Source organism: Sebastes umbrosus, chromosome 1 (genome assembly GCF_015220745.1).
Source record: "Sebastes umbrosus isolate fSebUmb1 chromosome 1, fSebUmb1.pri, whole genome shotgun sequence".
NCBI lineage: Eukaryota > Metazoa > Chordata > Actinopteri > Perciformes > Sebastidae > Sebastes > Sebastes umbrosus.
In genome coordinates this window covers 31,009,664-31,022,833 of record NC_051269.1, presented here as the reverse complement: position 1 = coordinate 31,022,833, position 13,170 = coordinate 31,009,664, and the positions used below count along the sequence as shown (strand labels likewise).

Here is a 13,170-nt window from a genome sequence, read left to right as displayed (position 1 = left end):
AATATTGTCCAGAAACCCTCAGAGGTACTGCATTTAGCATAAAAAATATGCTCAAATCATAACATGGAAAATTTTAGGATAGCATTTAGCACAACTAATATTCTCAGTCAATTCACTGCCCCCGCACGACTTCAGATACAACTTGTGTAAAGCATAAAAGTATTCAGCCAACTAAAGGCCAGAAAACATGGGGTTAAGGTTGAAAGCGTGTCCGCTGTTCATTGTAGCCGTAGCTGTTTTGCTCTGCAGCTACTGTAAAGCCACAGCTTGTCAGCACAGCACAGATTCACTTGTGTAACACATACAGGCTCTTTTTGTCTGTTCTAGCTTTTCAGTTTCCTTAAGATAACAGGCTATTTCTGGGAAGAACCCAGAGGGAATGGATTTGGCTACAGGAGGTGAAGGAAGGAATGAGCGGAGAAGGATGGACATATGGAGTCATTTGTCTTTTGAAAGCTGAATTTCTGAGGCAGTGGCTGAATGGGGTGCCAAATGTCTATGAGTATGTGCAAGATTTTAGCTGAGAATAAAACACTCTCACGGTAGCCCATACAACCAGGATGGTTTCCCCACCTGAAGATCAATGAGAGTGTTTTACTGTGTGGCTCAAAGGTCTCCATCTACCTCTTGAACACAGACACACAAACAAACACACACACACACACACACACACACACTTCTGCACAAAGAGCAGGAAGCACTTATATACACAGCTGGAGAACACTTTTTCCAGTCTTTTGACTTCAGCATGTTGAGTGCCAAACCGAGTCCATCGAGTCAAGTGCGTCAATCTCTTGTGGAAATTTTCCCCAAAAAATTGCAGCAGGAAATAGCACCGTTAATTGAAGTATAGGGTAAATCTTATCTGTAGTTGCAACTTCGTCACTGAACTGTCAAGAGCATCTATCTCTCGCATACCACATCTACCTGGCAAATTAAAATCTTTTGGGACTCCCTCACTAACAGTGTCTCCTACGCAATATGCTTTTGTAGTACTGTGCTTTGTAAAAGACATTCAGAAAACAAAATATCTGCCTTGGTTACATTTAGTGCACTGGCAAAAATTTTTACAATCCAAGAATGTAGTCATTCATATTCTGCAAGGACGTTGTAGTGAAGGCGTTTGGGTGGATGATTGCATGCTGCATCTTGCATATTGTTAGGCTATGACTCAATTCTGATGATTCAAACCAAACTTATCAGAAAAATTAACACTTGAACAAATATCAGCTTGATAAGAAATACCTAAAATGACCGAAACCATCTTTGGGAAAAATTTATTTGACATGTACTTTGACTTTTTAGTTTGGCCCATGTCCCATCCACTAACATGGAGTGGGCGGGATTTGTGAGCTATACTGCAGCCAGCCACCAGGGGGCGATCGAGATATTTTGGCTTCACTTTTAGGGAGCTGTCACGTCGTCCATCTTTATATACAGTCTATGCCAGGAACAGATATTGTAGGGAAAACAACTGAAATATGTTGATAATTAATGTTTTGCATATACTGTACAGTCAGGATTAACGTTGCACATCGGCAGTGAGCAGTTTGCAGAATAACACACACAAAATATATTTGCTCATCCAAACTCGCAAGTTTGAATAGTTTGCGTGAGGATTGTGCAAAAACTCGTTTGCTCTTGTGCCTTTGGTTTGAAACCAGCATTAGATATCTCACCTAATGTCTTTGGACTGTGAAAGGAAGTCCATCCAGGCCACCAAAGACCACAGTGCTTCCCTATGTGGAACACTTTCAAACTAATAACGCTCATTCTTCTTACTGTGACACACAGCTGATGAATGAGGCAATTAACACTCATGCAGAATGACCACAGTAAACTTCACGGTCCTCTGGTGGGACAGCTAATGGTCTGGGAGGTCTGACACACTGATGTCAGGCAGATAAATGAAAGGTGATACATCTTGGTGGAGACACATTTTTTAACATTGTTTAATGAGAGCAATGGGCCTTACAGTAATTGGAAGCATATTTTATTTCTACAGGTCTCATATTGATAAAAAGGTGGCATGGATTATTATACAATTTATAACTCAACTCAAACTATTTAAACAACACAGCTTATCCAAGATGCTTTGCAGTGCAGAAAAAAATAAGAAAAGTACACATACAGAAAACCAACCAACCAACCGAAGGCCACAGACACATCTAGACCCAGACTGACTCTAGCAACAGAAAGGTCTTTGGTCAGAGGATCTCAAGTCTGTGACAGCCTGGTATGAGGAGGACAGGAGTTCACTAAGCAGCGCCATGCTCTGCAAAAAAATAAGCTTTTCAACTCAGTTCTATGACTCAGAGGAAGCCAGCTGAGGAAGGAGAGTTAGAGTAATATTGTCTGTCTTTCTTGATAATGTTAAAAGCCTTGGCGCAGACAGAATTAAAAGGTCTGAGTGATATAAAGTATGAAGAGTTGCAGTGCTGAAGGTTGGATGGATTAGACAAGGTTTGGAGTAAGAACAGGCATGGTCATACCAGCATTTAAGACGGTGTAATTTCTCTGCAAAATAAATTCAGTAATGCCGCAGTCACTGGATTTGCTTGTGCGGACACAAAATAAATCCACATACATGTAACAGGAGACACTTCAGAGACCAGGTCCAAAGCACACTGGAGCACACATATTTAAGACAATTGACTTTATTAAAGACTAACGTTTTGAACGCCAACTGCGTCTTCATCAGAGTCAAACCGATCGGAGACTCTCATTCTCTTAAATAACCTTGTGAAATGGTTGAAGCGCGTCTAACCTCCTTTCTTAAATCAACATACATTTTTCACATGGAGCGAATCCAGGCCATTGACTAACAGCAAGTCGTCTCTATAGTGCTGGTCTTCAAGGGAATGGAGAACAAGCCAAGAGATGATGGATGGATTTGTCACAAAATCGTAGTCTAAATGTTATTTAATGAAGAGAAGAGGAGAGGAAAATTAGAGCATCGAAGGGCTTTCTCCATGTGAGACACTGAGTAATATGAGCTGTGATTTGAAAATCTGGGGAAACAAATCTGAAATACGTTCACCAATACATACAATCACTCAATAGGAATTGACCAAATAACATGTTTGCCAGATCACCCGATTTGACTGTTATCAGGCTATTAAATAGGCGTTATCAGTCGCTATAAGCACCATAGATGTGGGTCATTAGGGGCCTACTATGCCTTGTAAAAGTGAAAGTGAAACTTAAAAGCAACACGTTCTAACATATTGTAAAACTGAATGAAATGTCACGTTCTTTAGGTTTACTGTCTATACTACAGCACCTGACTTCCCCTTCTGCTCCTGTCATAATTACTACATTCTCTAAAGGTCGCTGTCGTGTTCTTTTATACCTTCTTTCGATGATCTACCATGTGAATTGATGATAAAAACCTACTAGTGGGTGTAGTAGGTCCCTATTGACCCACATCTATGGGGCTTATAGCAACTGATAACAGTCTAATCGACTGGCCACCTTAAAGGACTACTGGACCTGCTAGTGATAAATCAGTCCCAAAAGGGTAGTCAGCAATGTAGGATATAACTTGCACTGAGGTAGATGTCAAAGAAAGAAATGTTCCAGTACGTTACAGCCAGTTAAAGCTTAATTCTTCAGAGGTATCTCAGGTTGAGCTCATGTCCCTGTTGAGTCTTATTAAAAATTGTAATTAAATTAAAAGAACTTGAGTGAGACTTTCTGTAAAGGTCAATAAATGTCAAGCTATTCAATTGACTTTTTGTTGCTGAGTTTAATCAGAAATGAACATGCTTTTATGCTTGCAGTGACCTTTAATGCTCACTTAAGAGCCAAGAGTGGACAAATAGATGATTCCTTTAATTTATGTTGAAATCTTATTTTATTATTATTTCCTCTCTTTTCTCCGCAGAGGGATCCAAGGGAAGAAATGTGGCACTGTCATCCTGTCCGCAGAGGAGCTGAGCAATTGTCGAGTGAGTAAGCCATGATAATCTCCATTGCCAAACACACATTAGCAGGCAAACATCTGTCAGCAACACCTGGTTAAACAGTCTTCGCACATAAAGTGGCTTGAGCAGGATGGAAGCTCAGAGGGGCAAATAAGTGCCAGCACACAGCCATAGACAAAGGAAACTGCCTGTTGACTTTGTTCAGCCCACTCTACAACTTTTTAATTTTTTTGTTTAAATCACATAAAGTCTTTTTAAGGTACAACGTTAATACAGGTAATTTTACAACAATATTGCATGCTCAAACATAGCTTGTTACATCTCCTGGGAGTTGAAAGGTCTAAGTAGGAATAGCCAAGTAACTGAGGCACCTACAAGGCCAGCCACAGATATATTTTTATGATCCTCTGTGGCGGAAGTGCTCTGAGAATTGTCACTATCCATGCGAGCTAAAAATGGCTGATGCGATAGTGATGCTCAGTCTGTCTCTGTCCCTTGTTGTCACATACTACAGTATGCTGCCAAGCATCTACACAATTGCCTATATTACACCCTATATCCAATTTTTTTATATTCTGGCTTTGAGAAGCCAGGCAGAAATCAGGCTGTACATACCTTTTAAAAAGAAGTAGAAAATCTTTAGAAATACATGTATTATATATTTATTTATTCTTCAATGTGAGGTATCAGATAATAGGTATTTGCTATCTGTGCTGTAACTCAGGTATCACAGTGGCAAGTGTCTATCTACTTACCTATCTACTGTGTCTATCTTCTGGCCTAGACTGTAGAAAAGAAGTAGTCACCGTGACGTCACCCATTGGTTTGTGCACTTCGTTTTTTAAGCCTCAAATCCAGCATTTGACACAAGAAGTTGGAGCTAAGGAGAACAAAATGCTGAGTAAGACATTTTTAGGGGACCAAAAAGTTACAGTTAACTTTCATGAACTGAAAACACACTGTGAAAGGGTTAAAGCGCTAAGACGAAAACACGGACAACTCCCAGACCGGACAACGCCGTGGTAGCGACCTGTCAATCACAAGGTAGCCACGCCCTAAAGCATACCCTGCTTTATGGTCTATTTCACTCTAAATGGGACCATAATTTACTAAATGAATATCATGCTTTATTGAAGAAGACTTGAAACTAGCGCTTGAGACCATAAACTCATGTTTACAATGTTTACTGAGGTAATAAATCAAGTGAGAAGTAGGATCATTTTCTCATAGATTTCTATACAATCAGACTTCTTTTTGCAACCAGAGGAGTCACCCCCTGCTGGCAAGTTTAATATACTTCCTCATTGGATTCACTTTTCAGACCCGGAGGTTGCCGCCTGGTCTATCCATCTATCTACCTACCTACCAATCAACTTATTTACCTATCTACCCCCCTGCAGTATCTATCACACTTACACACCCAGTCACACACACACCTCCGTCTCAGAATATAACAGACAGGACAGCTGCTCTCACTCTGCAGTGTCCCCCCTGTCTAATGAAATGATCCAGGAACATGATGGGGTGAGTGCTGATCGTCCCCTCAACCATTCAAAGCTATGGATGCTTCACTGGGCTCCCAGCACGCAGATTACTAGAGGATATTGAAAAGCAAGAGTGCAACAGAGCAAATAACACAAAGACAGAGAGAGCGTAAAACTGGCACCATGGAAATGAAAGAACAAACCAACAGTGATAAGATGGAGAGAAACTGAGATGTGTATGTGTTGAATAGATAGAGAGAAGGAGTCAGACAGATAGAAACAGATACAAAGACAGTGAAGGGAATCAATAGAGGATTATGTCACACCGGCGTGTACTGTACCAGATCTTAGATAGAGGAACGGCTTGGCTGACGATAGTGTGAGACCTAGTGTCCCTGTCTGACCTTGTCTCTTGTAGCCTTTGAGACAGACACAAACACACAGTATATAAACACACACAAACATGCACACCTCTCTTTCACACACTTGTTCACAACCTGTCTGGATCATAGACTGTATAATAATAAGTAGAAGTAGTCACCGTGACGTCACCCATTGCTTTGTGGACTGCCGTTTCGATGCCTCGAGTTTGACTTTTTGACCGTCGCCATCTTGTCTTTTTGCAACCAGAAGTGACACGAGAGGGTGGAGCTAAGTACAACCGAACGCTGAATAAGACATTTTTAGGCAACCAAAATGTTACAACTAACTTTCATGAACTGAAAACACACTGTGAAAGGGTTAAAGTTGTAAGACAAAAACACAGATAAATCCCAGACCGGACAACGCCGTGGTAGCGACCTGTCAATCACAAGGTAGCCACGCCCTAAAGCATACCCTGCTTTAAGGTCTATTTGACTCTAAATGGGACCATAATTTACTAAATGAACATCATGCTGTATTGAAGAAGACTTGAAACCAGCGATAGAGACCATAAACTCATGCTTACAATGTTTACTGAGGTAATAAATCAAGTGAGAACTAGGGTCATTTTCTCATAGACTTCTATACAATCAGACTTCTTTTAGCAACCAGAGGAGTCGCCCCCTGCTGGCTGTTAGAAAGAATGCAAGTTTAAGGCACTTCAGCACTGTCTTCCCTTTTCAGACCCAGAGGTAGCCCACTGGTCTGGATACTTATTTACCTACAAACATGCCTATATTAACATGGACAGCCTGGTAGCATTTAGCCGCTAAAGAGACAGACATTTTCCTCCGAAGTTGGTGGAGACTAAAACAGAGCTAAAAAGGAGAACAGGTGAACAGAAACACGACTACAAATGAATGCTAATGTTGCTCCATAACTGCTGGATGTGTAAATAAGAAACAATTTTCTAAAACAGTATTATATATATATAAAATACTATATACATATAATAATATAAATATGAATAATATAATATTATCTCAAAAAGCAATATGTCAATGTTGTTTCCCCAAGAAGCCTCAACTATTTCGAGTAATATATCAAAATCTTCAGATTCCCAGTGCATAATTTTACACATTTCCCTATAATTCAGCCTGAAATCTTGACTAGAATTTAAAGTAACGTTCTCTGGGTTATGCAAAACGCGTTGTCTGCACAGCATGACTTTGTAATGATGGACCCTTCGGTGGGACTGGTCGGGTTGTAGAGGTTAACACATGTTTAGCATTCATGAACTGACATTATTCATCAGTTACCATTCATGATGCAGTCTGTGTGCCTGTGTGAGTGTTTTTTTTCCTGCTTACATACCCCGCAGTAGGAAAATACATTTGTACACGCTCATGATTAAACCTTCAGTCGAAACTACTCCAGGTCACCTCAAGTGTGTGGTGTGCAGTTTGTCTTTCTCTGTTTTTGTGAAAAAAAACTGAAGTGTTGTATCAGTTTGAAAGAAGACCTGACATCAAACAACCCTGGTTAGTGCTTTTTAAATAACTTGGGGATGTATTTAAAACTTGTGTATAGCAGTATTTAATATATTATAAACCTTAGATGACAAAAAGAAGAACAGTCTTTACTTTTATTGAGACAAAGCTGAGACACTTCAGCTTTTATTGTTTATTGAGTTGGCGGGTTTATTCTTGAGACATTATTATAAAATACAAAGTGATACAAATCATTAGCTAGAACAGAAGGTCAATTTGCCTAATGTGTCCTCACAATCTCCACTGGGACAGGAAACTCACTGGCGAAAACATGAGCAGCCCAATATGACCAGAGTTGCTGTAAACTGAACAAAAACTGAATACAAATATTGCAGCATGTTGTACTGTCTACATGACATACTTACTGACTTTTTAAAATGATTTCTCAGTGTAATACCAAAGGTTGCAACAGATTCAGAAACCAAACGTAGTGTAGGAGAAAATTTTAACTGATTTCCACATCAGTTTGTCTTTGATAAATGTGAACCATATGGATAAAATACCACGAGAGCTTTGAGGAACAGAACTGGTAATTAGGAAAAGATTGTTCTCCCATTTGATCAAGTTTATGAGGCGTGCAGTATCAATTTAAGTATATTGAAACATTTCTCCAATTCCGTGCGTTGGTTATTAAAAGTTTTGGCAGCTATCTAAACACTTTGACTATCAAAATATTGGGTTACATGAATTTGATTTAACTCCCACTTGCAAACACTATCGACACACCCGAAGCAACCGATTTCCGGGGGTGGCTACGGCTCTCTGCAAATACAACATTTTTTTTGGGGGCTAAACTGCTGAGCAACCTTCAAAATAAAGGTCTGCAACAGTGAACCCTGATCCTGCAGGTTTTCTGACAAATATAACCTGCGCGTGGAAACCTAAAAAATGTATGTTGTTGTTCATAGCAGAATATACAAACGTACTTATCAGTTGCTAATGATAACAGCATATATATATATTCATATTGACTTACTGCTCCTGCCCACATTAGAGTAATTATAGCCTACTGTATTATTGAACCCTATAAGACCAACAGAATCGCAGTCCAGCTGCAGCTCTCTACAGCAGAATAATCTAAGGCTGGTCCGTGGGGGAATTCTTTCTTTTTTTTCTAACATATTTGCAACAGGGTGTGTGAGCAGAGCCGTGTGTGAGCAGAGCAGCGTAAATTTTGCCTGGAGCGTCTCTCTGTTTTCCCTCTTGCTATGAGATAAAGCTCCATCACACGAACAAGCTCATTCAACCACAAGAGGAGTTTCATTTAGCTTTATTTGCATAAATTTAACCGCTGGACTGTCTTGCAGTCTGTGTCTTTTCAGCTGATTACACTGTTACGCTATTAAATAAGCGTTATCGGCCGCTATAAGCACCATAGATGTGGGTCAATAGGGGCCTACTACACCCAATAGTAGGTTTTATCATCTATTGACATGGTAGGTCACCGAACTGTAGTATAGACAGCATGAAACTCCATATGGTGTGGATGTCGGGGGAGATGGATGGGACACCAAACACAGGGTTTTCATCCAGGAGGTTTGCATCCTGTGTGAGTTTTGTTGCCTTAACCTAAAGAAGCCTTTGTGTTTGTGTTCAAAACGTAACGTATCATTCAGTTTTCCAACGTGTTAGAACGTGTTGCTTTTTAGTTTTACAATGTAGTAGGTGTAGTAGGCCCCTACTGGCCCACATCTATGGAGCTTATAGCAACCGATAACGCCTATTTAATGGCCTTGTTGAATTGGGTGGTCTTTTGGCCACAAACAACTAGTGGTGATGTTCCACAACTGACAGTACAGATGTGTGTTGTAGATTTTTTGCACTTCTTTCCTACAGGCCCTCTACTTTGATCCTTTGATTTCACATTTATGTCATCAGGAAAACCATGAATTTGATGAAACATTCATTTTCTCATGAAGAGAACTTCACACGGCAGATCCACGTCTGTTCGCCTCAACTTCCTGTGTTTCATTCACTGCCTTCTTTGATGCCTCTAAATTTCACTTCGCATTGTGCAATAAATGTGAAAGGCACCATTCATCTCCACATTTGCTACGGAGCAAACTAGAACAGGTTTTTCTTTTAGAGGATAACACGTGGGATAAAGAAAATATCAAATGTTACAAAACAGAAAACCTTGAGCAGCTGGGAGTGGAGCGATTAGAAGATGCAGGCGGGGAGTGGGAAGCAGATATCGCTGACGCTTCTTTCGACTCAAGTACGTTGTTTGGCAATCCTTATTAATGCTACAAGACAACATGAATCACAGATTTCGTATCCTGTGGCTTTACATCAAGTAGGAAACGGGAAAGCTCATCCAGGCAAGGAATTACCCATTTGTAGGACCATACATGTAAAAGAATGCATAATCACCAAGGATGTTATAAATTTGAGTGTGTACTCATGTGTACACTGTGACCATGCAGGGAGCCACCATACAAACAGCAGGGAGTAATTGCTCATCATGTTAAGTCCACCTCTCCTTCCAACCTCATCACTTTGACCTTGTTTTCCCCGCTTCACCATCGCCATATATCTTTTATCCACCCTTAACCCCCATGAGACACAAACACCCTGCCTCGCACTAATTCATGCTTATTTGATTCCAATGTAGATCCACTAGTTCGGCCCCCGCGCTATATACTTTTACTACCTCTCCTCTTGTCTGGTTTTAATTAGTGCATCTATAACTCCTGTCACAAACACTCCCTCATTACTCCTCTGAGGGTGTGGACGTGTCTCTATCCAGCCTGGCCCTTCTCTTTAAATATTGATACTCTGATTCTCTCCATATTAGCAAATGGCTGTTGATCACAGACCTTTGCAGGAGTGTGTGTTCGTGCCACAGAACCTTAATGAGGCAGGAGCAGATGAATATTTAATATCCTCAACACATTCCATCACCATAAACGCTTTTATGTGCCCATTAGCCCCGCAGAGATTTCCTGGTGTGTCCTCCCTCTCGCTCACTCCGAGCGGCAATGTCGCCAAATTCTGCTTCTTTGAATACCGGACACATGCGTTTACTTTGTGAGCAACTTGGTCAGCAAGTTCATTTAGTTCGTATAGAGAAAACATAGTGAAAGCTTGTGTTTACAGTTCATAACCTCTGTTATGTTAAACTGATATAAAGCTGACAGAATGACAGTATTGGTGGATCGGTTGGTTTAATCCATTTTGGTCCGGTTGGGTGCAAAAATAATTAGTTGAGCCTTAAGACTGTTGTCATTTATCAAAATTATATATTATGAGGTGGATTCACTGTTGAGTTTATTTTTTTAAACCATAGACTGTATATAAAGATGGACGACATGGCAGCTCCCCAAAAGTGAAGCCAAACATCTTGATCGCCCCTGGTGGCTGGCTGCAGTATAGGTCATTAATCCCGCCCCATTCCTGTTAGCGGATGGGACATGGGCCAAACTAAAAAGTCAAAGTACACATCAAATCAATTTTTTCCAGAGATGGTTTCTGTCATTTTAGTTCTTATGTTGTCTTAATATGTGGTCTGATGTTTGTTCAAGTGTTAATTTTTCAGAAAAGTTTATTTTTAATTAGTTATTTGGAGCTATAAAAAGGGGGTGAGGCGTCATTATTGACAGCTGCTCTGAGGGAAGTAGTTGCAGCCGGAGGCTCGGGAAATGTACGAGAGAGGAGATGTAATTTTAACTTCCCATAACCGTCACCAGTCTGTGTAATAGAATATGTGTTAATTTGATCATAAATGTAGTTATAGAAGTATTATGGTTTGTTGATCTGTCTTTCTAGCCAAACAGCTACCGTGGTGCTAACGTAGCAACTAGGTGGCTAACAAGCTGCGGCCGTGCTCGACTCATGATTGGTCGCTCCCGTATGGGATATTTGGATTCACTTTTGTGCAGTAGGAGGAAGTGGTGACGCAACCTCCATCTATACTGTAGTCTATGGTTTAAACACAGATGGAAATGGTAATTCATTAAATAATGGGTTTTGTTCAAGAAATTGCAGTTTAATTTTTTGTCAATATTAATTATACCCAATATTATGGTTTTTATTCTCCTCTTGATAGTTCAACGGATCCATCTAAAACCTTTATTCCAATAAAACTGAACGTGCTGTGGTTAACATGACATTTGAGTTGTAAGGCAGCAAGGTTAAACTCCCATTTAGGGCTTTTTGCTTGCACTAAATTGCCCCACTTGCAGCAGGAGAATCCACAACAAATTTCATGTAGATTTCTGGCCATGGTTTGAGATATATCAACGTCAATACATTTGAATTAGCAGCTCCATTTACTGTTATTGTTGAGACATAACCAACACACTTGTTTCTCACACTGGACTGAATAATAATCTCACTTTAGCTGTTTTACCAGAAAGGAAAACAAACACGCTTTTAAAATGTGACTGAATGAAGGTGCTGTGACTCACTTTACTGCACTGTATCTTGCACTTAAGCCTTGGGAGTGATGTAAATCTCCATCTGTGGATAGTTGAGCCCCGGAGAAGACTGGAGCTGGGCTGTTTCTTTAATCACTTTTATTAGACACAGGGAGAAAACTTTCTTCACAATATGCGTCTTCAGATTTTTTTTTCCTATTTTTTATGTGTGCTGCCATCCAGAGCACTAAAGCGTGAACACTGCTTTCATGTGTAGAGAGACTACAGCTTCACAGCGAATACTTGTTGAAGTTAGGTACTAACACGCACACACACATCCACTATCTAGGGATGAAAGACAGAGAGCAACAGAAAAGAAATCTGTTGCTACAGCAAGTATTTCTACCGTCACATATTCAGATGACATAAGCATTCAACTGCTTGTGTGTCAATCATGGCTGCACATTCCCCAGGAGGATTAAAGGAGTGTTTGAAACAGAGTGAGTCTTCTGTGTAGGAGGGATGTGTCAAATGGCAGACGTATGGTGTGTGTGTGTGTGTGTGTCCTCGGGGTGAGGGCAGGAATACAGATAAAGTTCCTCTCGCTGCCGGAGTGGAGTGGATGTGATCATGAGTGTGTCAGAGGGAAGTGTGTGTGCTGCGCGGTGCCTGGCTGTGCGTGATAAAGACACAGAGAGGGAGGCTATAGTAAGATGCATACAGGAATTAAAATGGGCATCGGCATATGTGCACAGAAACACTCCTGCTCTCCCGCTCACACACAGTCTGTCGCACTCGCACACATTCTTTTGCTGATTTGCCACTCGGCACACAGCCAGAACACAAGGTGCAAGCTGCAACATTAAAAAACTATTAAGCCATCATTAGTGGCACCGTGGCTGCCCAGTGTAAGGCCTCGAGCCCTGACATTAACAGCAATCTACTGTTATAGCATCCGAACATGCTGTAATGAACCCACTGTGTTTCGGAGATTAGCCACAGCCCATACGCCAGGGATAAGTCAGGCCCCCTTCCCTGCATGCCACCACACAAAGAGAGCCAAGAACAGGGAGGGGTAATAGTAAACAAGTAGTACAAGCCTCAACAGTAGCCGAGTGATTTATATTTGGGGTTTGTAAAGGCACCATATTTTATGATAAACAACTGTTGGGGAAAATGCACAATCAGGATTATTTGTGTGCGAGAGAGAGTGTACTACAGAGAAAGAGTTAGGGTTGGTTCGCAGTGAGAATTAATCTCCCAGCATCTGTTGTTGGTCTTTGATTTATTTAAAAAGGTAAATAAAACATTTTTATGGTCTTCATTAGTTCCACTTTTGAATCCACAATATCCTTAGGTCTACTTCAGAACCAGTTAATTCTTCATTATGCATAATGGATTTTGTCAACTAATTAATTGTTGCCAAGCTATTAATAATGGTACAATCCAATTAGTCATTAAATGTGAAAATTGCATCAGCCGTTTGTAA

General features: G+C 40.5%; 1 protein-coding gene across 2 annotated transcripts in view; it reads left to right on the top strand.

The window, feature by feature from the left end:
- The window catches only part of cpne5b (copine Vb), a 135,159-nt gene that overhangs the window by 80,842 nt on the left and 41,147 nt on the right, over window positions 1-13,170 (top strand). For both annotated transcript variants that reach the window (XM_037773603.1, XM_037773594.1), the window contains one exon: window positions 3,887-3,950. In XM_037773603.1, the coding sequence (XP_037629531.1) occupies window positions 3,887-3,950 (64 nt within the window). The remainder of the gene's footprint in view (window positions 1-3,886; window positions 3,951-13,170) is intronic.